Source organism: Ochlerotatus camptorhynchus, unplaced genomic scaffold (genome assembly GCF_037179485.1).
Source record: "Ochlerotatus camptorhynchus isolate MF236.1 unplaced genomic scaffold, CSIRO-AGI_Acam_v1.1 ptg000093l, whole genome shotgun sequence".
In the NCBI taxonomy this organism is placed as follows: domain Eukaryota; kingdom Metazoa; phylum Arthropoda; class Insecta; order Diptera; family Culicidae; genus Ochlerotatus; species Ochlerotatus camptorhynchus.
In genome coordinates, this window is record NW_027040583.1 from 720920 (window position 1) to 748441 (window position 27522).

At 38.6% G+C, this 27522-nt stretch overlaps 3 protein-coding genes across 3 annotated transcripts in view; 1 reads left to right on the forward strand and 2 right to left on the reverse strand.

Annotated features, from left to right (window-relative positions):
* LOC135698664 (GATA-binding factor A-like) overlaps nucleotides 1-27522 on the reverse strand; it is a 444653-nt gene that overhangs the window by 399562 nt on the left and 17569 nt on the right. The window lies entirely within an intron of this gene.
* Nucleotides 24797-25602, forward strand: LOC135698671 (cytochrome b-c1 complex subunit 6, mitochondrial). The gene is made up of 3 exons (XM_065218749.1): nucleotides 24797-24893; nucleotides 25013-25120; nucleotides 25246-25602. Exons 2-3 carry the CDS (start codon nucleotides 25034-25036, stop codon nucleotides 25417-25419), a joined length of 261 nt encoding a protein of 86 aa, XP_065074821.1. The 5' UTR covers nucleotides 24797-24893; nucleotides 25013-25033; the 3' UTR covers nucleotides 25420-25602.
* Nucleotides 25723-27522, reverse strand: part of LOC135698658 (rabankyrin-5) — a 56253-nt gene continuing 54453 nt past the window's right edge. The window contains exon 7 of the mRNA XM_065218723.1: nucleotides 25723-26200. Coding sequence (XP_065074795.1) covers nucleotides 26068-26200 — 133 coding nt within the window. The 3' untranslated portion in view covers nucleotides 25723-26067. The remainder of the gene's footprint in view (nucleotides 26201-27522) is intronic.

Here is a 27522-nt window from a genome sequence, read left to right on the forward strand (position 1 = left end):
ATTTTGGAGAGGTAAGATTTCATTCGCGAGAAATTGACGGCTAAAGTCATTGTTTACAAAAGCAATTACGCCCCTTTGAAATGTTGGCACAGAAGTGAAAGAAAGCGATGGATGATGACGATGACGATGATGAGCGAGAAGATTTATCAGCTCTTTTTTCACTGGGAATCAAACAATATGCACAACACGGTAACCAGCGTAAACACATAAATGAGTAAAAAATACACATTTTTTATATTTATATGCAGCTGTCAAAAAATGTGTAAATTTGGAGATCCTAACATGTGTAAAAAAATACACACTTTAAGAATGTAGTACCAGTCAAAAACTGTGTATTTTCATACTCATTAATGGGTTAAATAAAAATTCAAACTTTACTGCATCCTGCTTTGTTAACGCACGCCATTTGCTAAATTTTCAGTGAAGAACAGCAGGAAAATGAAGGAACTATGGTCAAAACTGGACAGTGCGCAACGACCTTAATAAAAATGTTATGGTTATTTGCTTAACGACGTGTTCGGGGTATCATCCAAACCATTTGTGGAATTGTTCAATCATTTGGGTTACCGTTCGTTTATGGTTATTTTTTATTAGGGGATGGACATGCTAGAAGGTAGGTGATTTATACTTTTTTCATAGCTTTTAGTTTTAGTTTAGTTTATATACTTCATATACTGATTTTTGTTTTTCTTCCCTTGATTTGTTTTCCGTCCTGAGCACCAATGCTACCGACGCCAGGGCGTAAGCTCCCATACCTGTACCCTACCTATCGACCCATCAACTCATGAACCGGGACCAGTGGCTTCACTTCCCTTCCCTGATCCTCGGCGCGATCAGAGATGTTATGCCTCAGAACATCCCGGCAGCGTCAACTGGGATTGAACCCAGGCCTGCTGGGGTGAGAGGTAATCACGCTTACCACTACACCTCCAGTGCCGCTACTTCTTTTTGTTGATGGCATTTCTTGTTTTAATAAAATATTATCTTGAGCAATCTTTATTTTACCATTGACACAAATAACAAAATTCCGAAGTTAATAAAAAACCATGCGCACCCATTATATTTAAGTTCTAGAAATGATTACTTTGTACACATTTTGCTGTAAAAACCGTTCTTGAAAAATATGTAAAAAAATACACTTCTTTTGACGTTTGCTGGGTTTACACATTTTATGAGTAAGCCCCTTTTTTTCACGAAATGTGTGAAATTTTACACATTAATGTGTTTACGCTGGCTACCGCTGGTACCCATTTGAAATAAATTGTCCAAAATTCTTCATGCACAGGTCAATAATAACTACGTTATTTCAGATAACATTTGATAACGGCACAAAAGCATTTGTAAACAAACTTTCTAAGGCCCTTTACACGCGAACCAAAGTGCGCCTACGCAAACTAATACCACTTTCGGAAAGGTGATAGTTGCCTCTATCACCTTTCTGGTTCGAGTGTAAAGGGCCTTAGAAAGTTGGTTTACAAATGCTTTTGTGCCGTTATCAAATGTTATGCCTGATTTGACAAAAAAAAAACAGCTAATAATGACTCTCTTTTATTAATTCATTATTATTTAAATAATTAAGTCATTATTACCAGGGATTTGTCAAATAACGTATATATTTACACTGTTTGCATCGAAGAATTTGATCATCCTTTTTAGTTTTTGAAAGACTCCTCATATTTATACAGCTGCTCTGCTACACGGATACGAATTTTGTTCAATCAAAAATATAAATGTTTATATTCTAAACAAATGAATTATTCAAAGTAATTGAAAATTGAAAACATGTTTATAACTAAAATACCTATTTATATTTGAATTAATTTCAAAAGCATGTTTATTTCTACAATATAGAAAAAAAATATTAATCAATCCTATTTGACAGCATCTGTCACCAACGTTTCTGTGTTTAACTACTGACGATGATCGGTTTCTGTACCTGACGAATAAGAATGGATTCATTGCCCGGTGGTACATGGTCAAGCGGGAACGGTACCAAAGGCGCAGTAGACGGTAGTTCTTTCGCTGAATCAGAAATTTTTTTAGTGGCCGATAAGATCAAGAGCTGGATCGACACTGGAGCTAGTGTATATGTCGTTTGCATACAGGGTGTTTGATTCCGGGTTTTACACAGGGGGAACGACACTCATTCAGATGAATTCTATTTTACCATGCTTGCCTGTAAAAATAATGTAATTGAAGAGAGTTTTTTGAGTTTGTCGTCTTGACGAAAATTGAGTAAGGATAAAATAAATATAGGATTCCTAATGGGATTGCATTGGATGCGAGAGTGCTTTCAATTGTCATGGGGATGCGTGCAACTGAAATGAAACAGTACGAAAGAAAAACATCGAAGTAGCCATTTTAGTCAATGTTCAGTGAAAAATAATGTTTGGATGGTGACAGCTGGACTACAAAAGCCCCCTACTGATAGAATGTATCGATTCCACGAAGAAACTGCAAAAACCTTTAATTCTAAACACGCAAACGACATTTGTGAAAGCCAGCAGAAGCGGTAGCAGCTGCAGGAATAGCAGCATCGCGGATTCGTGTAGCCTTTACCGAGGCTGGAAACCTCGGTCCGGTCAAGATACTGTGATCTTCACAACCGATTTGCAAATCTCCACAGATTAACTTAAAAATTCTACCCTGAATTTGAACTCACAAAAGTGACTTGGAGTGAAAGTCTAAAATCTCTTAGAGCACTTTCTAAATCTACCTTTAATATCATCTGAAATGACTTGTTATCCCTGACATTGTATGTATGTATGTATGTATGTAAGGTAGCCACCATCCCTTCAAAGATCTTGTCTTGTATGCAGCTCCACTTAATAGCAAGATCAATTTGAGCTATCGATCTGAATTCACAATATCGCTGTATGAAGGGCCAAAAACGGAGGGGTGGACCCGTAAGCAGAGACACTTACGCGAAATCCACGGGAATTTAAGAATCTCCTTCCAACGATACGATCCAACAAATCGAATAACGCAATTCGCAATACTTATTAAGCTTCCTACAGGATGGTTTGTTAAGAAGGGTGCGTCAATCTCACTGAAACTGTTGAAATAGAATTCACACCACCACAATCGAATCGGTAGGATAAAGAAAATGATAGTGTTTATTCCCTTCTAGACTCCGGTTGTCATACCACTCCATCGTCCAATTTCAGGTCAATTGATACCCTGATGCTCCCTCCCAACCCAGTATTTATTTGTATAATGAAAATATATGTAATGTGCAATGGAATATATCAGAACATTAATTATGAAATAATAAATATAATTTTATAAAGATAAAATAGTTGATATTCTGCACTGAAAATAATAAATATTTTACATATAATAAGATGCAGCTCTATGTTTCCTCAGCTCCCAATATCAAGTGGATGTAACACTGAAATTTCAAGGTTATATTAAGCAATCATATATTTTTATCTGTAATTATACTTGATATTATCTCTTTACAATAATGTAAGGATGTAAATGTAAGGTGTAAAGTGTGACTGATGACTGACAGGACTAACAATCTCCTCTAAATGATGCCATGCACAACGAAAAATATATTATATATTATAACCTGTATAAAAAATATATGCATATAATGTTATGTATTGTTGTTGCTTCCACTACGTCATCCGCTTAATAATAATTTCGATGAGTAATGCAACACGGTATAAATATATAATTGTTCCAGCTAATGTTGGTTATGTAGATCTAGTAGTCTGCAGCAGGTTGATTATTTTAATGTTTGTCTTTTTGTGATTTATCCTCGAAGAGCTGAAATAAACCTGAATAATTTATATCGATGAATCCAGTATTTCAGATATGTTTTGGATTTCTTTTGAATGGATAGATTATCTTTGAATTTCAACATTTTTTTGGTCCATGAAGAAGTATGCTGTTGAAGTGAACAATAAAATGAAAATAAATAATTTCAATTTGTGCCTCCCTTAGATCAACCGCCAAAGGCATAGCTACTTGGCACCGTCAAGCATCGTGCCATCATTAAAATAAATTAATATAAACGCATGAAAAAATACTGCTGTTCTTTTCTCATCTGTTCAATCACTAGTTTTCAATTACTTGTAACTAAATTGCTATGTGATATAAAAAAAACACCCATCCAAATTTACTCTTATTTAATCAACATAATCATAGATCAAAATTTACAGTTTGAATTGATGGGCGCTTGATTGATAATTCGGAATTTAGGCTGCCTATTATGACAGGTTGCTCACTTTCAAGAGGCGGGGCATGGAAAACCAATCTAAAGTCAGGCCTAGAGTCAGGCACTCCACTCCGAAATATGTGGTAGGAAATCTAGTATCATTTATAACAAAACGTCATTTAGAGAAATCGACCAATGTAACATGTCCGATGTACAACTTGATTAGTCAAAACGTCCTATGTGATTTTTTTTCATATATATTTTAGCATTAATTTCAAAATAAAATTGTGATTTTACCGTTTCTACCGAATTTCCAACGTTATTACTCACTGTCTACGGTAAAATAGTGTTGCAAAATGTATGGATTCATGGTGGAAAATGGCGGATATGTTACATTGGTCCTTCTGAAAAGTTACGCGATAATTTTCTGTTTGCTTCTAGAACCGTCTATTGAGACAAAATTAAACACAAACTAAATAAAACCCTACGTATGCACGGTACGAACCAAACACTCACTCATGGCTAAAACGAGAATTGCACTGATAATTGGCAAATCAAAGCCGGCACCCGTGGAGAAAAGAAGAACCATGAAAGTGATGACGGCCTCAAAACCTCCCACGGGGAGGTACTCGAGTGCTTTCCTAAATCGCTTTTATTTTTCAGATGGAGCATTCTATTTAAATCTGGTTGCAGAAAAGCTTACATCTATGTAAACAACTAAAATCTGATAAGAAATATTTTTTCTATATCATATGTCTTTTGAGTAGCCCTGATTTTTTTCTACTAACGTATCATCAACCATATTTTATTAAAATAATTTGCTTACAATGCCATACATTCCAAGACTGCACCCGCACACCTCACCGTGTTAAATCGGTTAATTCTCGAAACCATCATCACCTCCACAGCTCCTCCACCCTCCACGAGTGCCAACCCTGACTTGCCAATTGGAATTCAGAATTGTACAGTATACGTTGGTGTTCGTGAGATCTGGTTTGTAGAACTCTATTTTTCATTCCCTATCCCACACTAACCATCCACATTCACACGCACACTTACTATATGCCCTGCTTCTACATATCAAACCAATACACAACACTCTCCCATACTCTCTCTACTGTAAATGCGTATGATGCTTAAGCTAAAACTCTACATACCCGGTCCTATCTTTTCTCCCTTCTAGATAATTTCTCCTTCTCTTGCTGAATGAACCCAATTTTCTCTCCAGGTATTCATTGAAGATTTCCCTCAATCTCGATCGTTAGACACTAGAATAACAATTTCTGCTGTACACAGAATTTTTCGGAATGTATGACTTGTTATCCCTGACATTCATTCTAAAATCTACTTAAAATTCCAAAAAAGTTTAGTCTAGTCCAAGAATTTTAAAACTTTTCAAAGCGCTAAAATCTTTTTTTCTGAAGAATAGATGAAGTAATTTTTTCCCCGATTTGTCATTTAAATTCCCGGCTTTTCCCAATTTCCCGGTTCACTTGTCATCCTGCTCATCCCACACCTGCCCTATAAAATTGGATCGACTCTCCACAAATGAGAGAGCGAGACATATCGTCGGTATCGTGCAATACTGGCACCACTAAAAATCTGTGAATTTTAACATTCAACGTTTGAAAATTTGGGGTTCAGTTTCAATTTTATGATTCTTTTCATTTTCATTGGACTGAATCGAGTGTGTTTCATTAATTCTTTCAAATTGAGATTAAAAAATAAATAGTTTAACGTTTTTTACTACTTCTTATTTCAGATGTTCTCATTTGTCATTTTTTTTGTCTCCTTTATGACGCGACCAATTATAGACGAGTGGTCCGTCATCTATTTTAATTTAAGCTCCCCCGGGAATCCAATCGAGAAATCACTTCATCCTTAGCCATCCTTGGTGGTGGTTACCTTCGTACTACTCATTCCCTAATTCATTTCCACCAGCTTCGCCAGGACAATCGCCACCTTGAACGACTCAACGCATATCAAATTTTTTAACACCATGTTTATTATGGAGATCGTTGAAAACTGACAGTGCTCCGCGATCAACCTGAAAACTGCGAGGCTTGCTTGATGATTTGTGTGCATGCAGAAGGGATAAGTTGGGAATAGAAAGAATAGATAAGATGGATTTAAATTTTGTGCACGTTGAAAATTTTAGGAGTGATTTGGGTAAAAATGGGATAATCCTGAAGTGTCGTCAGGGTAGGTAGTTATGAAAAAATCCCCATGAAACATACACTCAAAGATAAATTAAATCAAAAAAGCTTAAAAAGTATGCAGTTTCCCGCTTCACCTTATTGAGAAATCCAACTTAAACTCCTGCGCGCCTGGTGGCAGGAATAAGCACTAACCGACGGTGATAAGTCTGTGACAGCCCTTGAAAATTTCATTGATTGTTTGCCAAATTATTTAATTTCAATGTAATTTCATGAACATTTGTTGTCAGCATGGATGAATCTTGTACAAAATGCATAAAACTATTTTGTAATGCATTGTTCTTATATAAAAAGCTACTTCAAGACAGTTAAATTACACAAAACATGTTAAGGTTTGAAATCATCTGCCGATTAAACAGCAGACAAAGTTGGCCGACTAAATCAATCGACAAAAAACTATTAAATAGGCCGATTGCTCTGTGTAGCACCAGACGAAAAACGATTTAATCTGCTGATTAATACACCGGCTGAAATTAGTTTTTAAGTGGCAATAGATTTAGTCGGTGGACGAATCGGGTGATTTGGATGATGTTTGTTTATTTGGAAGATATTTTCGAAACAAAGCACGATAAAATTCAGCATTATATACCATTATTACGAGTACTACTTTTTTGCTCAGATCATGTTTTAACTTCCACAGAAACTCGCTAGAATAAATAGAAAATAATAGTTTTTTGGTTGAAATTTCAAAAATGTATTCAGTTTGACACATTATTTCGGACTTATCACCGCTGCGATTGCAGCGTCACGGTGGTCGATTGAAACATGGATTTGTCAATTGAGTCCGGCCATGATTACTTCGGCAGTAGTCATGCATGATTAAAATCGAAATAATCTTTCCAGTATTAAATTTTATTCTTTTTCAGTACTGATAGGGGAAATGACGGCTTCGGCATGCCAGACTATTTTCGGCAACCCAAATTGAAACACTATTTTCAACAGATTTTCTTACGAAAACACTTCGCTTATGCATGCAAACGATTCTTTATGCTTTCAGCTTCAATTTGACTATATTTTTACCACTGAGAAAAAACAATCTAGCAAGGTTTTCTTGAAATGAAACACACGCACTACAAATTGTAGCTGATTTCGAGTTGCCGATAATAGAACAGCAGATTTACATGCAGTTCAAATGGAACGGTTGCCGAAGAAAAACTGGTTGCCGACAATACTCGCTCTCACTAGAGAAGATTGGAGCTTTGTAAAAGCGTTTCAAAACAGTTTTTGACAATTCTTTCGACTGAAATTGTTAGAGCAGCTGGCAGCAAAAGATTGTAAACAAACCAATACTGCATATGTGTGCGTTCCTTAGAGAAAAAGGCTATAGAAACAAGGTCGCTGCTTAGGTTGCCGAGAATACGTAAATTCCCCTATATAATCAAAAAAGATTAAAATTCAATCAAATTTTTTTTAAATAGAATCAAAAATGATTGAAAAATATTCAAAAAAAGATAATGTACAATCTAATCAACCATGATTAAACTGGGATTAATATCAGATGCTTATTTTTTAGAAAGAGAGGATTAATTTTTAATCATTCGATATGATTAAACTGAGTTTAATGTCAAATTGATTAAATTTCAAGCAAAATGGGAATAGCTCAATTTATCAGTGTAGGGTCGGAAATGACTGCTAAGAGAGTTATTCAACATTCTATGTTGTTTTTAATTGCCAACTTTGGTTAGCTATATTTGTTCAGTCTTTATGTGGTTTTCTGATTTCAACATACCAAATGAAAAAATAAAGTCTTGTAACGACATTTTGACATCAATTAATCTTTAAAAGTTGTATTTCTAAATAAAGTAATTAAATTCAATTAAAGCACGGATACCACTTACCAAAAATTGCTTACTTCTATGGGTGTGCCGCTGTATCCAAACTATTACGTAAAGCTCTATTTTTACGCGCTGCGCCACCTATCTTTGAAATTAGTAACCTGAGAAATATTTCGGCATGAAAAGCTTTGATAAAAAGACGATTAAGGTTCAAGTTCTTAAAGTAGCATACCTGTTGGCGGATTGACCTGATCTAAATTAATTAATTACTGCGCAATTTCTCACCACCAATCAAACTTCAGGATCAACGGAAAATTCCATCGTTTTCGGAAATTCCAATCAGGAACCGCGTAGTAAAGCTCCTGCACATCGAGCGTAGTAAATTGCGTCTTACTTTTGAAGTCTAAACCAATTCGTGACGCGATCGAACATTTAATCTTAGTGGAGTGCTCGAATCGAAAAGATCAAAAGTGATTCTTATTGGAAAATATTTTAAAGTTCTTTTAGTCGAAGTCTAAAATCGAAGTAATTTCCGGGACAGTAAATTTAAATTTGATTCAGTGATTCAGTGCGATTTATTTAATTACAGGTTTTTTTTAAGTTATTTTGTTAAATCGACAGTTCAAAACCAATTGTGCAAAATTATTGAAATTGGTTCAGGTAAGCCAAAAAAAACTATAACTAGTTCGACCTTAAGGGAAGAAAATTAATTACCTGCGTTGAATAGGCCCTGCCCATCCAACGAGGGCGGTTTGTCTGGAGTCAGCGAATCCGGAAACTCGAAAGTTCGTCCGGAGTGCATCGAGACCGGATATTCGAAGGTTTGACCGCCGTATCTGGTCACCTCCCAGTCGAGTGAAGGTTTGACCGAAGTACCTCGGGTCACCTTCCCAGGCGAATCAAGGTTTGTCTGCAACCCAAGTCGGAACAGAAGCGGTAAGTCACTGTTTAGTAGACCCTGTGTGACGGAAGGTTTATACCCGTCCAACGACCGTTTGCGCGCGCAATATAAATTGATACTCGAGATTTTAATTGGACCTCGGTCGGTGAACGAAACTACGGTTTGCGTTCAGGCTTACTCGAGCGTGTAGCACTGCTCGAGTTCCCAATTTTTGCCCGTTTTGCCAAGTGGTACGACATCGAGCCTCGTCAACGTGCTCGTCACTCCGCTGAATACAGGGACGCATTCACCCTGAACCAGTCGATACCCACGGGTTTAGCCGAGTCCATTCGATAACGGTCAAGATAAATAATCCGCTTCTAAAAACGGGCCCGTAGCTATCGTAGTTGGAACTTTCCAGACGTCGTCGGTCTTCGTCGCCGGACCACGTGGGACCGTCACCGCGCAGAAGAAGTGTACTGTTTCCGAAGAATAAATTGACCGAAGAAAGTTGTTTGAATTTTCCTACGAATGAAAAGTATTATTCAGAGCTAGACGTGACGTCACCCACTAGAAGATAGGGTTTTCCTTTGGATATTAAACCTGATAAAGTAAATAATAATAAATTTTAAATTCTTTTGCTTAGTTGTAAAGCTTGAAACAAACCTGATAATCTTATCTTTTTCTTTTCTTCCATTTTTGCGTTGAAATTATGAAACCAGACTGAATACTTCTATTTTAGTACACACTTCACCTGTTCGCGGCGAATTGTATGATTATTGGTGAATTGGTTGGTCTATTTCGCTAAGACACACACCACTACTGCTCGATATTATTGCAATAGCTAAATTGGTTCTTTTGGTACAGTAATCACTCGAGTAATACGGTTAAGTTTGCTTCATCGGTTGGGTCAATTTGTAGTTGTTCGGTTCGCTTAAAAACTGTATTGACCTGCCTTGAGAAGGCAGTCTCATGCCGGGCTATTGGTCAGAGATAACGGTCCTTCTATCTGGAGGTGGCGCATAAGCCGTTTTCTTTAGACGAGACAAGAACGTTACATTTGGCGCCCAACGTGGGGCCCTAAAAACAGGGCTTTAACGATTTGGTGACTTAGTCGGAAATTTTTGCTTGAATTAGTTGTGATTTTGAGAAGTGAATTGGATTTCGTACAGTAGGATTAGAAGACTAATTGGAATTGAATTTAAGATTACAAACTTTCTGCAGTTTTGATAAGCTAGGTCAATTTGGATTTGGTTAGTTTGGTAAAATTTAGTTAAGTTCGGAAAAAAATTGAATTCGGTTTTAATAATAGTCAATACCCTTAAAAGTTAAGTTTTTTTTTTCTCGTTCTATAATTTGAACTATCTTGATTGTGGAGTTTTGAAAATGGCTAATGTACAGTACAGTGTGGATGATCATCTAAATCAAAACCGTACTGCGAATTCTCAGCGGACTCTGGTAACGCCGCCTGGTTCGGAATCTGCCGATTCCATGGAGGGGGCTGTAGGAGGTATCAATACGGAGCGTACGCAGCGTCTTGTCTGGGCGGATCAAATGATGGCCTCAACCGGGAGTCCAAGACGGGAAACTAGGTTCTCACTGGATAGCCGCTTCCCGGCACCAAATAACTTGCAGGCTGAATTTCACCAGGCTGCGAGATTCCAACTTTCGGCCGAAGGATTTCAATTGCCTTTTCGGGGTGTTCCATCCAGCACGCGGGTGGAGAGAGGAGTGCAGAATCCGTTTGCGACATCCCGGGTGCAGACCTTGTATTCTACGGGTTTCTCTGAGCCTGTGGCAACGGCTAATCGACAAAACAGTTCGAATCCGTTTTGGGATGATGACCTCGACGGACCAGACCAAATGGAGAACAACGCTAGTGTTCATGCATCGCAGAATCAGCCTCCAAATGGAGCTTTCCGTTTGACATGTGATGACCTGGCTCCGTTGTTGAATTCCACTGTCCAGCCGACTTTTTCTACGGGAGGATCTAGACCAGATGTGACGGTTGATTCAGCGCCAGTGGCACATTCTACTGCTAACCTGCATCGAGTGTTTCAGCCATCTGTTTCAAACCCAGGTTCGTTCCGGACGATGCAGTCAAATGTTTTGGGGCATAGGAATGATGGTGTTCGTACACCCTCCGGTGAATCCAACGAGACTTTGCAAAATGGGTCCGTTCACCAGCCAGGAGGAATTTCACCAGCAGTCGGACCTGTAAATGCGAGTGAAACGTCACTTAACTATATACACGTATCTGAAATACAAAATTATGTGCAAACTTACGTTCGTCAGCTTTTGAGCAATACACCTAACCGGCAAATCGATCGGGATACTGTTGTTAACAATCTTGCTCAGCAAATAGCTGATGTAGGCATACATGATCCGGAAGTGTCTCGTATTTCTCGTGGATCCGTGGGAGAAGAATCTGCTCCGGTTCCACCGAGAGTGCCAGCACCGCTGCAATTGCCGTGCGCGGGAAGATCCAATCAACCTGAGAATAGATCAGAGCAAATCAATAACGAGACCCCTCAAGCGTTTAGGAACGTTCTACGAAACTCTTGGCCGAGTTTTCATAACTCTGGAGCTCCTAGAAGACCCGGCGGACCAACCGTTAGAGATCAACGTAATGAACCCTTCGTACAGATGAACTACCCTTCAATATTTAACCCGAATCCTCAAGCGATGAATAATGGAGCACCAAACCAACTGAGCCGCGGGAGATTGCCACATCAAACGTGTAACATTATGGAGAAATGGCCTAAGTTCGCGGGGGATGCTAATCCAACTCCTGTGGTTGACTTTCTGCGACAGATCAATCTGTTAAGTCGGTCGTATCAAATCTCCAAAGAAGAGTTGAGAACCCATGCACATCTCCTCTTCAAAGAAGATGCGTACGTGTGGTATTCTGCTTACGAACCGAAATTCAATTCGTGGGACACTCTGTTGTACTATCTTTGCATGAGGTACGACAATCCTAATCGGGATCGTTTCATAAAGGAAGATCTTCGCAACAGGAAACAGCGTCCTAACGAACTGTTTAGTGCGTTCCTCACAGACATTGAAAATTTGTCCCAGCGGATGAATAAAAGGATCTCCGACGAGGAAAAGTTTGACATTGTAGTCGAGAACATGAAAATGTCATATAAACGACGGTTAGCTTTGGAGGAAGTCACCTCGTTGGAACACCTAGCACAACTGTGTTACCGGTTCGATGCTTTGGAAGGGAACTTGTATCATCCCAGAGGTCCAACGAAGATGCCATTGGTCAACGAGATCTATACCGAGGAAGCAGAACCAGTCTATGCTGAGGAAATAACCGACAACTTAGAAGTAGCAGCTCTGCAGGTACGTAAGGGAGCCAACAGCAACACAAACGACCAATCTGCACAAGCTACCAGTAAGGATGAGCGAGCGAAACCACTCTGCTGGAATTGCCGTAAATCGGGACATCTCTGGAGGGAATGTGATCAAAAGAAGGCCATATTTTGTCATATGTGTGGACACCCGGAGACAACCGCTTTTCGATGTCCGCAACAACATGACATCAGGCCAGCTTTCAATCCGAAATCAAAAAACGATTAGAGGAGGAGATTCGTGGGAACCGAGCTCCTACCAACGTTATCGCAAAGGTTCCCAATTCCCCGTTTTCTCGAGTTAACCAGACCTTCGTCATACAGACCAGCTTCCGACGTTGTCCTCATCTGACTGTTTCAATTCTCGATACTCAGGTAGAAGGACTAGCAGACACTGGAGCAAGTGTGTCAATCATCAGCTCACCTAGCCTTATCAGCCGTCTTGGATTAAAAATCCAGAACTGTAATTTAAAAATATTTACCGCAGATCGGACACCGTATACCTGTTTAGGATATGTGAATGTCCCGTACAGATATCAAGGTGACACGAGAGTAATCCCTACTCTAGTAGTACCAGAGATCTCTAAGGTCTTGATCCTAGGAATTGACTTCTTATCAGCTTTCCATTTCCAACTGGTTGCTTGTCCAAATGATCCATCAGGTCCAACCCTCTCCGAAGATCAAAGCCTGAATTACATCGAGGACTATTTTGGTGACGACGAGGGTCGCATCTGTTTCCATGTTTCCAGCAGCTAATCCTACGCCGGTCAGCGAGCCTCGAGAAGAGGATGAAAGTCTCGAGATGCCGACAGTGGAAATCCCCACAACACGAATCGAAAACGCTTGTGAAATTGAAACGGAACACCAATTATCTCCCACGCAGAGTACGGAACTGTTTCAGGCTATCCAACATCTTCCGATGACTCAAGAAGGAAAATTGGGTAGGACACCGTTATTGAAACACTCCATAGAACTTGTACCCGGGGCCACAGCGAGACGAATTCCAGCGTATCGATGGTCTCCAGCAGTAGAAGCGGTCATTGATGACGAAATGAACAGACTACTTAGCCTTGATGTGATAGAGGAGTGTGAAGGATCAGCAGACTTCGTCAATCCACTATTGCCGATAAAAAAACCAACCGGCAAATGGCGCATTTGCCTAGATTCTCGGCGGTTGAATTCTCTAACTAAACGGGACGAGTTCCCAATCCCGAATATGACCGTAATCCTGCAGCGGATCAAACGCTCACGCTACTTTTCGGTTATAGACTTGACCGAGTCTTACTATCAGGTCGAGCTCGACGACGACGCCAAGAACAAAACGGCCTTTAGGACTAACAAGGGCCTATACCGCTTCAAGGTTATGCCCTTTGGTTTAACGAACGCGCCGGCCACTATGGCTCGTTTAATGGTGAAGGTACTTGGTCACGATCTAGAGCCATTCGTTTACGTCTACTTGGACGATATAATAATCGTTTCAGAATCGTTCGAGGAACATCTTCGACTGATCCAATGCGTTGGCGAACGCTTAGCACAAGCAGGCTTGACTATAAACATCCTAAAGTCAAAGTTCTGCCAGAAAAGTATCAAATATCTCGGGTATGTATTGTCCGAAGATGGGTTGTCGATGGATGTCTCAAAAATCCAGCCCGTTTTGGACTACCCTGTACCTCGAACAGTAAAAGACGTTCGGCGATTGCTCGGTCTTGCTGGCTTTTATCAAAAGTTCATAAGAAACTATTCCGAAATCACCGTACCCATCAGCGATTTGCTTAAGAAAGGGCGTCGAAAGTTCGAGTGGACGATGGAAGCCGATAATGCCCTTCAGCGATTAAAAGAAGCTCTAGTATCCTCACCGATTTTAGCTAACCCCGATTTTTCATTACCCTTCATAATTGAGACCGACAGCTCGGACTTGGCCATCGGTTCTGTCTTGGTCCAGATTCAAAACGGAGAACGTAAGTGCATCGCGTACTACTCGAAAAAGTTATCGAGTACCCAACGGAAATATAGTGCCACCGAAAGGGAATGTCTGGCGGTACTACTGAGCGTAGAAAACTTTCGACATTTTGTCGAAGGGAATCGCTTCGTGGTTCAAACAGATGCGATGTCCCTAACCTTCCTGCAAACGATGAGCATTGAATCAAAAAGCCCACGCATCGCTCGATGGGCATTGAAACTGTCGAAATACGACGTGGAACTTCAATACAAAAAAGGCTCGGAAAACATACCGGCCGATGCTCTCAGCCGCAGCATTTTCGTCGTAGACTGTCAACTCCCTGATCCATACATCGAAGGTTTGAAGCAACAAGTTGAACAGCACCCCGATAAATATCCGGATTTCAAAATCCTCAATAGTCGAATTTTCAAGTTTGTATCCAATTCGACACTACCGGAAGACCCAGCGTTCCGATGGAAAGAAGTCCTGCCTTTTTATGAGAGAAAACCAACTATTAAAGAAATTCATGACTTGGCTCACATGGGATTCCTCAAAACTCTCGAAAAAGTTCGTGAACGCTACTATTGGCCCAGGATGGCAAGTGAAGTCAGACGATTTTGCAGTAGTTGCCAAGTCTGTAAGGAGTCCAAGGTTCCAAATATGAACGTACGTCCGCCTTGTGGCAAGCCAAAACTTTGTAGTCGTCCATGGGAACTAATATCCATCGATTTCCTAGGTCCTTACCCGAAGTCACGGAAAGGAAATGTATGGATCCTTGTGATCTGTGATTTTTTCTCAAAATTTGTGCTGGCTCAATGCATGAGAACAGCTACGGCTCCAGGAGTCTGTGCCGTCATGGAGAACCTTGTGTTTACTCTATTTGGAGCGCCATCGATCTGTATAACCGATAATGCAAAGGTCTTCCAGTGTGAAATGTTCAGGAAACTTTTGAAAACCTACGGTGTGACGCAATGGAATCTTGCGGTGTATCACCCAAGCCCGAATCCGGCCGAAAGAGTAAACCGTGTTATTGTAACGGCCATACGTTGCGCGTTGAATCAGCAAGCAGATCACCGTAACTGGGATGAATCTGTGCCCAAAATCGCCGCCGCAATCCGTACCAGTGTGCACGAAAGTACTGGTTTTACACCGTACTTTATCAATTTTGGCCGAAATATGATAAGCACAGGCAGCGAATATGATCATTTGCGAGAGTTTGACTCGGAAAGCGACAATGCTTCGTCCCACCGAAGTGAAGAGGCTCGAAAGTTATACGAACTAGTTCGTAAAAATATCCAGGATGCGTATAATCGTTACTCACGACCGTATAATTTAAGATCGAACGAAAAACACACCTTTAAACCCGGTGACCTCGTCTATAAACGTGACGTGCATTTGTCCGATAAAGCAAAGCACTTTGTTGGCAAATTTGGAACCAAATATACTCGCGCACGAATACTGTCTGCTCTCGGAACCAACACCTATGTCCTCGAAAATGAGGAAGGACAAAGAATCCCTGGTACGTTTCATGGGTCTTTTCTAAAAAAGGCCTAAAATGAAAAAAAAAAAAGAAACCACAGCTATGACGGTGCATCTGCCTGATGCACATAAACAAAGAAGACACCACTGCCTAAAATAAAACACTCTTGAAGGTGCTACGGCAACAAGTCCAACGTTCGAGAAGTCCTTGTGTTCCCTCACGTTGTGGACAAATCGGCCTCACAAGCAAAGGCAACACTTTGTCGTTAGTCTTTGCTCAATCAGAAAGAGACCTTAATGTCCAGCTATGACGGTGCATCCGCCTGATGCACAAATACAAATCAGCTGAACTGCCCAAAAATACTCTTGGAGGTGCTACGGCAAATCGTCCAACGTTCGAGAAGTCCATTTGGTTGCCTCACGTTGTTGACAAATTCTGCTTCGACTGTGTCAGTCTAGTCTGTTCGATCAGACCAAACGACCTTGACCGTGAAATCGAAGCCCTTCTTCTCGCAATATAACGGTATCCTTTTGTTCTCAACAGAACAGTAGAGATCATCCCACAGTATTTTGTTTGTTCTTCACAATCTTAGTTTTAGCACTTTTCCACTCATTAGCCTTAGTTCTCGTTAATTTTTCATATGATACATTCGTAGCACAATAGTTCCAGCCAAAATTTTCACCGTATATAGCGTATTCTGCTGAAAATACTTGCAAAATTAGTAAAATATTCCATTATACTTACCTCCGCATATTTTAGCTTTTCATTTTTGATTTCTTTTGAGTATTGACCTCCCACAGTAGAGTTTTCACAGTAGATTTTTTGACATTCCGCGAAACGTTTTGTAACGTCTGAATAGGGTGACTATGTTGACTGTTAGGATCAGAATTGGGCGTGCATGATTTTGGTATGCTTTTCGGTAATTAAGTTAGTTCGGTAAGAAATGATGTTTTCCAATTCGTTAATTGGAGTAATTCGGTTCGGTTTAAGAATTTTCCTGATATGTCAGGAGTAAATCGGTTTAGGTTAAGGCAAAAAAATTTTCAGATATTTCTGAAGTAATCGGTATTTAGAATAGGAAATAGTCAGTCAGAAGAAAGAATTAAGTCGGTTGTGAGTTTGGCATAGTGTAGGAACAGTCCAACATAGTTTACTTTGCATATTGTTTATTAAAGATAACCCAATTTGAATTCAATTCCAGTTAGTTCACCAAATCACATAAACAGAATCAAATGAAATCGGTTAGTTAAATTCTTACTAAATTTATATTTGTTTTGTGATGCGTATTAGTAATTTTTCAAAATAAAAATTTTGAAATTTTAAATAAATTTCAAAATTTTTATATTTTTAGCATGGTCGAGAATGTAACGACATTTTGACATCAATTAATCTTTAAAAGTTGTATTTCTAAATAAAGTAATTAAATTCAATTAAAGCACGGATACCACTTACCAAAAATTGCTTACTTCTATGGGTGTGCCGCTGTATCCAAACTATTACGTAAAGCTCTATTTTTACGCGCTGCGCCACCTATCTTTGAAATTAGTAACCTGAGAAATATTTCGGCATGAAAAGCTTTGATAAAAAGACGATTAAGGTTCAAGTTCTTAAAGTAGCATACCTGTTGGCGGATTGACCTGATCTAAATTAATTAATTACTGCGCAATTTCTCACCACCAATCAAACTTCAGGATCAACGGAAAATTCCATCGTTTTCGGAAATTCCAATCAGGAACCGCGTAGTAAAGCTCCTGCACATCGAGCGTAGTAAATTGCGTCTTACTTTTGAAGTCTAAACCAATTCGTGACGCGATCGAACATTTAATCTTAGTGGAGTGCTCGAATCGAAAAGATCAAAAGTGATTCTTATTGGAAAATATTTTAAAGTTCTTTTAGTCGAAGTCTAAAATCGAAGTAATTTCCGGGACAGTAAATTTAAATTTGATTCAGTGATTCAGTGCGATTTATTTAATTACAGGTTTTTTTTAAGTTATTTTGTTAAATCGACAGTTCAAAACCAATTGTGCAAAATTATTGAAATTGGTTCAGGTAAGCCAAAAAAAACTATAACTAGTTCGACCTTAAGGGAAGAAAATTAATTACCTGCGTTGAATAGGCCCTGCCCATCCAACGAGGGCGGTTTGTCTGGAGTCAGCGAATCCGGAAACTCGAAAGTTCGTCCGGAGTGCATCGAGACCGGATATTCGAAGGTTTGACCGCCGTATCTGGTCACCTCCCAGTCGAGTGAAGGTTTGACCGAAGTACCTCGGGTCACCTTCCCAGGCGAATCAAGGTTTGTCTGCAACCCAAGTCGGAACAGAAGCGGTAAGTCACTGTTTAGTAGACCCTGTGTGACGGAAGGTTTATACCCGTCCAACGACCGTTTGCGCGCGCAATATAAATTGATACTCGAGATTTTAATTGGACCTCGGTCGGTGAACGAAACTACGGTTTGCGTTCAGGCTTACTCGAGCGTGTAGCACTGCTCGAGTTCCCAATTTTTGCCCGTTTTGCCAAGTGGTACGACATCGAGCCTCGTCAACGTGCTCGTCACTCCGCTGAATACAGGGACGCATTCACCCTGAACCAGTCGATACCCACGGGTTTAGCCGAGTCCATTCGATAACGGTCAAGATAAATAATCCGCTTCTAAAAACGGGCCCGTAGCTATCGTAGTTGGAACTTTCCAGACGTCGTCGGTCTTCGTCGCCGGACCACGTGGGACCGTCACCGCGCAGAAGAAGTGTACTGTTTCCGAAGAATAAATTGACCGAAGAAAGTTGTTTGAATTTTCCTACGAATGAAAAGTATTATTCAGAGCTAGACGTGACGTCACCCACTAGAAGATAGGGTTTTCCTTTGGATATTAAACCTGATAAAGTAAATAATAATAAATTTTAAATTCTTTTGCTTAGTTGTAAAGCTTGAAACAAACCTGATAATCTTATCTTTTTCTTTTCTTCCATTTTTGCGTTGAAATTATGAAACAAGACTGAATACTTCTATTTTAGTACACACTTCACCTGTTCGCGGCGAATTGTATGATTATTGGTGAATTGGTTGGTCTATTTCGCTAAGACACACACCACTACTGCTCGATATTATTGCAATAGCTAAATTGGTTCTTTTGGTACAGTAATCACTCGAGTAATACGGTTAAGTTTGCTTCATCGGTTGGGTCAATTTGTAGTTGTTCGGTTCGCTTAAAAACTGTATTGACCTGCCTTGAGAAGGCAGTCTCATGCCGGGCTATTGGTCAGAGATAACGGTCCTTCTATCTGGAGGTGGCGCATAAGCCGTTTTCTTTAGACGAGACAAGAACGTTACAGTCTTAGCTATCAACGCTCTTTAGTGAAGAACTCGATTAAAGTTAACTATCAAACACTAAAATTGAAAAGTATGTTGAAAGTACCAAAAAAAAAACTGGTAAAATTACATACATTTAAGTGTTTTTAAGTTTAAAATTTTCATTACTGTTAATTTAATTCTTCTACAAAATATTCTCCATACAGTTCCCTAGATTTGTGCTTTTGATAGTAACCTTGTAGGCTTTATGGTTTCTTCGTAATTATTAATTTAAAACAGCCATAAAAACTTGTGGTGTTTTCTTAAAATGCACTATGGTTACCCTATTCGTTCGTACGTTCGGCTGTTGCAGTGGGCTACGCACATAAAAATTTGGTAGAATGCTATTGTAAATGTTGAGCTACATTCTTAACTTTCGATTACCGCACATCCCAACAAACAATTCACAGTCACAAATAATCATACACATTGAATAAATGCTGTATAACAGTGTACAATGCTGAATAAAACAGGATGTCGAATTATGTGCTGAAAAAAGCTCATTGAGATCGATAGATGCGCCTTTATTCCGCCATTTGCTCTGATATAAATAATTTACTCATTAAAAGCTTTATAAACGTTGACTGTCTTCCTGATTCAGAACCAGAAGTTTGAACTAATATCAAACAGAATAAGTGTACACTCAGGTCTTTTTTTACACGGGGGATACGTACCGTGTAAAAAAAAAAACGTGTAAAAAAAACCTACGAGATTTTGATTTTTCACATGCTTAAATGTTTTTAAAAAATCAGATTTTGATGCCATTTGTAATTATAGCATGCTATGGTCCATATAGACATATTTTAAACATTTCTGTATTTACACCAAAAATTGTGATTTTTTTCTAAGTATGTCATTCGATTACCTATAGCTTGAAACGGATAATGTGATTGGAATCAAGTTGATATGTTGTATCGTTGTCGAGAAATCGTTAAAAACGTACCGTGTAAATCGCGAAAAACCGTGTAAAAATAACCGTGTAAAAAAAACCGCGTAAAAAAAAACCGTGTAAAAAAAGACTTCAGTGTAATTTGCACATACATTGTCGCTTTAATTCGACTGTTTTCAATTGCTTTAATAAAATGCTTTATTAGACGTCTTATAAATGTTTCCTAGCTCCATTATTAGATTTCATTGCATTGCTTTACAACATTGCTGAATAAAGATGAATACAGTCAGCAAAATAGCTCTTATACCATTATGCGTCCATGTTTTAATTGAATGCTTTGTAAATGCTTTATAAACGACGTATTAGATTCATTATTCCACAACACTGCCCAACAAACAATTCAGAGTCACAAATAAGCATATAGATTGAATAAATGCTTTATAATAGTGTAAAATGCTGAATAAAACGGGTTGTCAAATTATGTGCTCAGAAAACCTCATTGAGATCGATGATGCGCCTTTATTCCGCTGATTGCTCTGATTTGATTAATATACTTATTAAAATCTATACAAACGATGACTGTCTTCCTGATCCAACACCAGAAGTTTGATCAAATAACACACTGAATAAGTGTAATTTTCACATACATTGACGCTTTAATTCGACTGTTTTAAATTGATTTAATAACATGCTTTATTATACGCCTAATAATTGTTTTCTAGCTCCATTATTAGATTCCATTGCATTGCTGAACAATATTGCTGAATAATGGTGAATACAGTCAGCAGAATAGCTCTTATACCACTATGCGTCCATGTTTTAATTTCATGCTTTACAAACGGCGTATTCATTCATTATTCCACAACACTGCTTCAGGCTAACAACAAAACGAAATTGGTAGCATAGTGGTTACCGTTTCCGCATACCAAGTAGAAGGTCGCGAGTTCAATCCCAACCTCAACCCATTTTTTATTTTTTTTTCTACGCTTAATTAATTTAAATCGTAATCATAATATCACTTACGACACCCAATTCATCGATTTATCGAAAAGAATAGCCCAGCATCCTTTCCATTGAAATTAGAGAGATGGAGAGGTAACATTGGCCGCATATAAAACAACTATGAAAGAATTAATCATTCTCACATCTCCTTGAATTAGCTAGAGTTACGGCTGGGAGTGCTGATAGGTTTTCAGATTCAAGCTTTTATTACTTATTTAGCTGCCAATATGATGTATTATAGGATAGCTCAGATGGCAAGGCAAGCGGCTGGTGATCGGAAGGTCATAGTTCGAATCTCATCCAACGACATGTGTGTATGTATGTATGTAATAAGTTTTCTAATATCTGTGTGGTGGTGAGTGCGTGCTTCGACAGAATAATGACCAACCAATCACTAACAAGAACAAATCCTGCTCTATCCCGTTCTTATTTTCGGATTAATTATCCCATAGTTGAATAATCGTTTAATAAAGTATAATAGTGTTTAATTAAACATTATTGCACACGAGATTTCACATGAGAATCAAGCGTCTATATACACCTTTATACCACAGACAAACAGACATAACTCTTAGAAGAAAATTCTTCAAAAAATATCGTCAAGCGTATTTTGCATGCGCACTAGCACCATCTATCATCCACATTCCCAAGCATTGTTTTGCAACCGGAGCATCCCTCGTTCATGCAATTTTTTCACTAGTTGCTTTTCCCTCGTTCTGTCAACACGTCAGCTGTGTTGAATAAAAACAAAACAGATGGAAGTCAGTGATGTCGGTTCTACGAAATTTTCCGTAGATCTATAGAATTGATTGAGTTCTGCAGAAATACGGATCCGTTGGAAAAATTCACAGAAGCTAAGACTTTTTTTAGGGATTTGTTTTGTTTGTTTATTGTGCTTTTTCTTTTGCTGGAAACAAGTTTTTAAACAAGGTAGTGCATCACTTATTAGTGCCCTTTCTAAATGTAGCTGTATCAATGTAATATTCAGTGCTAACATTTGAAAACGGCGCAAAAGCGATTTGTAAACAAATGGTTTGTGGGCCCTTTACTCGCTACCCGAAGAACGCCCACGCAAACCAACAGCATCGTCAGGAAGGGGAAAATTTCCCCTACCCGATGTTGCTGTTGTGTCGCGTGGGTGTACTTCAAGTAGTGAGTAAAGGGCCCACAAACCATTTGTTTACAAATGGCTTTTGTGCCGTTTTCAAATGTTAGCACTGATATGTTTCAATCAATGATATTCATGGTGAAGTATTGAACATCAATATCTGGAAAATGTTGATAGAATATTACAGTTATCAACATGATTTGTTCTCGAATTCTGTGTACATCGAACAATGTAATATTAGGAACGGAATGACTAATGTGCAGCAGTTTTGATGTAATATGCAACAACTTTTTTTTTTGTATTCGTCAGATGTGGTAAGTGTCTCCAGTGGGATGCCTTGACCACTTATCATTTTCAAGAGCTGACATCTACTAACTAGACGTGAAAAAGAACTAGCATCACTGATAAGTTCGAAATGTGGTGGCTTGCTCAATGCATCAGTGGCGCCACCATGACAAATGCAAGCACATTCCCAACTAAAACATTATTTGCGATGAATTTAATTGTGAGTGTTATGTCTGTTTGTCTATGTTTATACCATCGCTAAGGAAAAGTAATGATGTCTAATAAACGCTGAATAATCGAAAATTTGATCGAATAAGCTCTGTTTACAACTCTTGTAAGTCGAATAAAAGCTTCTCGTCATACTTTATTCAACACCAAATATTTCGATGTTGTGGTTGAATAAATTCTCCAGATTTGTGTGAACAAAGCCTGAACAGAAGTTATTATTCAAAATAGTACAAGTATTATTAAGCATGCAGTTGAATAAAATCGTCAAGAAGTCGTTTCTTCAATAGGTAATTGTTTGTTGGGTAGTCAAGTAGTGAGCCATTTTAAAATCGTTGGTTTCCACCGGTTGGTAATAGAGCCGAGCCAAAAAGTTGAGCACGTTTCTTCGGGACCCCAAGTAACATTGAAAGTTTTATCGAGGTTTTAAAGCATGCTACAAGTTTAAATCACAGAACCGTCATAAAATCAAAATTGTTTCTTGGGACCTTCTGGTCTTAGAGTTACCTCTATGGTACAACAGTGTACTTTGTAAGTCTTTACAAGGTCTCACACAATCCCATTGTTGGATTCTTATAACCTTGGCGAACACAATCGCATCGGAAATCGCTTTTGGCACTACTTTTTGAATGCATTTATCTGCTGACACCGCTGTAGTAGCCAGCCTTAGCAACAGGAACACTTTCGTTGCATTGGTACAGGATTTTACCACCTCGAACCGTGCCTCCACGTTATCCCGGTCCGTTTTCAAGTAACAATCTTCTCCACAGCCGATTTAGATCCACGGAAGAGCTTCTCCCATGCCTGATCGAAGACCAGCTTCACGCTTCCGTCAATTTCATGCCAAAAATCTTGCTTTCCAACATGCACCGACGGATGGTTCGAATCGATAGTGTGAGCTCGTTCAAGATATTGAAACATCAGTAGAAGCTTATAAGCTGCAGTGGCTGTAAATAAGTGCCAAACAGTGCCGATGAGTGTACGCAACTCTGTTTTGGCACACTATGCGGTGGGTATTGCGTATTTTACAGACTCCTGTGCACAGTAATTTTATCACTCAGTCCTTAAAATTGAAAAATCGATTTATTTGAAAGCAGTAGCAGCCTTAGAACAGTATTGATATGCTACACTAATGAATTCATGCTCTACAAATCTTTACACTGAGAAAAAGTCAATGATTGTTTCTATGTGTTCCACACATAGATTTTTGCAATTAGATTTATGATATAGTTTCTATATGCCAGACACATAAATCTCACTTGCACATATCGTCTCTATATGTGATCACACATGCTGTTTATATGACACATAATCTGTATGTGTTTTGTTCCATGATATCTAATTATGTGTGGCCAAATGAATATTATGCTTAATATTTTATAGAAATTTTCTATTAGTTATGTGTGGATTTTTACTAGTGTAGGAAGTTCAATATTAAAAATATATTACCAGTCGAGTTACCAGTTTTAAGCTAATACGTGGAAATTCAGAGTATATATTTACACGATTTTCTTGCACTTATACTTATAATTTACCCAAAATTCTGCACTAGCACTTGAGCATTCAAAAACGCCAGAGAAGACGTCTATGTCCATTTGCCGATCAAAAATCGATTAACTTGATTCGCTTTCTACCGCTAACAGTGCGGTATTTGCCCAAGTACAATTTGTAATTTAATCTTTGAACTTTTGACTGTATGCATCAATGTTGGTAGAAAGCGAATCAAGTTAATCGATTTTTTGATCGGCAAATGGACATAGACGTCTTCTCTGGCGTTTTTGAATGCTCAAGTGCTAGTGCAGAATTTTGGGTAAATTATTGACGTTTCTGACGTTTATAACAAGCACACTTGCGTAGCCCCATTTTCAAGTGCAAAGTTTGCGAGAAAGTTTGTTATCCTCACTTTCGCTCCAGCCAAAAAAGTTGGTTTGATATTGTTATCCTCACTTTCGCACCATCAATACTCGTGCGCATAGAATGGACTATTCAAAAAGGACTTCAGACACGTCACATAATCTGCATTTTATAATCACCGGGTTTCGTATAACCTTGATTTTTACTATGTTCCTTGTCCGTTGATGAGATTGATGACGATCATTGATTTTGGTCAGTGAAAAATTTCTGTCACTCATTCTGTCATCACAGTGTCAGGCACGACCGAGAACTGAGTTAAAATTTGTCCAGAGTTATATCATCACTTGGTATCAACTATTTTAGGTGAATTTTAGGTAAATTACCAGCTCTTTTTATTAATAACCACTTTCAGTTTATACTCTTTACATCCAAGTACATGAACAACTAAAAATGTCTTGCAAATTGTCACGTAATAATGGATTTTATCTCTCAGACTCGGCAGGTCAACAGAACGATGGCTGCTAGACGATTTCTGTCATCACTTTTCCCGACCGTGAAGGCTCAGGAAGAGGACATTGTCGACCCACAGGGTGTTCTTCGGGTGGGTACAACATACTTCAGTTACTTATTGCAATATTGATTCATAGTTTGCACAAATTTTTGATTCCATTCAAACATAACCTATACCTAATCGTTTCCTTGTTGTGATTATTTCTCCGATTACAGGAGAAATGTGCCGAACACGGTCAGGCCCCACGATTGTGGGAAAAGTACCAGGCATGCAACGATCGCGTCAACAGCCGATCGAACACCACCGAGACCTGCGTTGAAGAACTGTTCGATTATTTGCACGAATTGGACCACTGCGTTACTAAGACCGTGTTCTCCAAGCTGAAGTAAATCCAGCAGACTTCACCTAAAGAAGCGAGATGCTGAGGATTGTTCATATAGTTTTATCATTACCTTATCGGAAGTTAATCGGAGCAGCATAGCAATGTCCAACAAATTGGTGAGGTCATAGGAATACCCCAATTGAGAACATGTTCAAACATCTCGGTTAATAAAGCCTCCTATCGGACAGGATTTGCGGTGTTTTTTTTTTCACTGTACACTTAGCAGGTCGGATTAGTAATTTAGATTCAGTTATTTATGAAGTAACGGCTGTGATAATCCACTACACCAGCGAAAACAAGTTCTGATTAATTGCATTCAGAATTTCAGTATAATATGCGAATGTTTGGAAATTGTTTTACAATTATTTATAAATACTCGAGTATAGGTGATCATAATATGCACGTACAGTTAGCTTACACTAATAACTATGCGACTACGTTTTCTTTTACCACGTAGTTGCTATGAAAATGATGAATAGAAATATCTTTTGCTTGCTGTTCGTCTATTGATTTCGTTCGCATCAAACAAATTTGTCTTTAATCAGTACACACAGAAGAACTAAACATGTTTGGCAAAATGTGTTTGAATCCACTTTAACTTAACATCGAATAAAGTAGGATTGATAAAAGAAGATTAAAAATAGAAACGGGAAAATTACGCTCCGCTACCGACTTGTAGCACTTCGAAGCAAACGCAGCATACTCGAACCGGTTTGTTAATTCCGAACTTGATGATCGGGACATCGTTGTTGGAACAGCGGCTGCACAGAATTCGGCCACAGTGGCGGCTGTTGGGCGAGAAGTAGATGATGGTGGTTAACAACTTCACTGTTCAAAAGTAGGTGGCCACTGGATTTGAGGAATTAAACTCCGGATATTCAACATATTTTCCCGCTTTTATATATGTTGAATCTATAACATCCAATAACAATAAATGTGAGTGGAAAAAAGGTACAGCATTTTATTTTAAATGCAGAACACCGGAAAAACAAGCTCCCTAAATTGAGAAACGAAACAAGTTTTCAGAATTTTTTAAATTTATTTGGGACTAACGTTGTTTCAAATTAAATACCTATGTTAAATAATTTAGATGATATTTCGAAGTCCAGAATTTGAAATTTTGTTTATGTCTCAGAATTTTTAATTTTTCCAAGATGTACATTTTCATGTAAATTTTTAAAAATATACTAAGCCAAACGCTATTGGGCCGAGTGAGTCAGTGGATCGAATTGTATAAAGTGATTGATTGAAATTAAAAACTATTTTAGCAAACAATGAAATTAACGAAATCTCACTTGAGATTCCGGACTAATAAATTGAGGCTAGGCCAGAGATTTCATACTTCGATAATTTTCACATCTCAAATATGGCGAAATTTTGGGCAAAATTTGAAGAACCGTCGACAGATCTATAGAGAACGTTTGAGATATGTATGTATGTATGTATGTAAGTAGCCACCATCCTAGCTTGGGTCTTGCCCTGCATGCGGCTCCACTCAACAGCAAGATCAAATTCCGTCATCATTCTGAATTCAACATACTGCTGTATGAAGGGCCAAAAAGGGTTGGACGGGCCCGTAAGCAGAGGCACTTACGCGAAACCCGCGGGAATAAGAGAATCTCCTTCCAACAATATGATCCAACAAAATGAATAACGAAATTCGCAATACATGTTAAGCTTTCCACGGGATGGTTTGTTTAAAAAGAGCGCGTCAAATTCATTGCAACTGTTGGAGTGGAATGTAACTATCTAAAATGACAGTACACATTCCCTCCTAGACTCCGGTTGGCACTCCACTCCATTGTCCAGTTACAACTTCAATGATGCCCTGATGCTCCCTCCCGTCCCAGTATTTATTGTAATTTACATTATGAATTTATATATAATCATGTAATATATAATGTATATAAAATATGTAGTAAAATGAAAAATATAATAAAAAAATAAAGATGTATAACAAAATACAAATGACCTAGATTATTGGGTCATATACACACACTTTTTGTTTTATGTGCCATGAAATGACATAATGCATCATTGTATGTTTTGAAAATATAATACTAAAGTATTGAATCAATAGACCGAAAATCGAGGTTATTTGGACATGAGA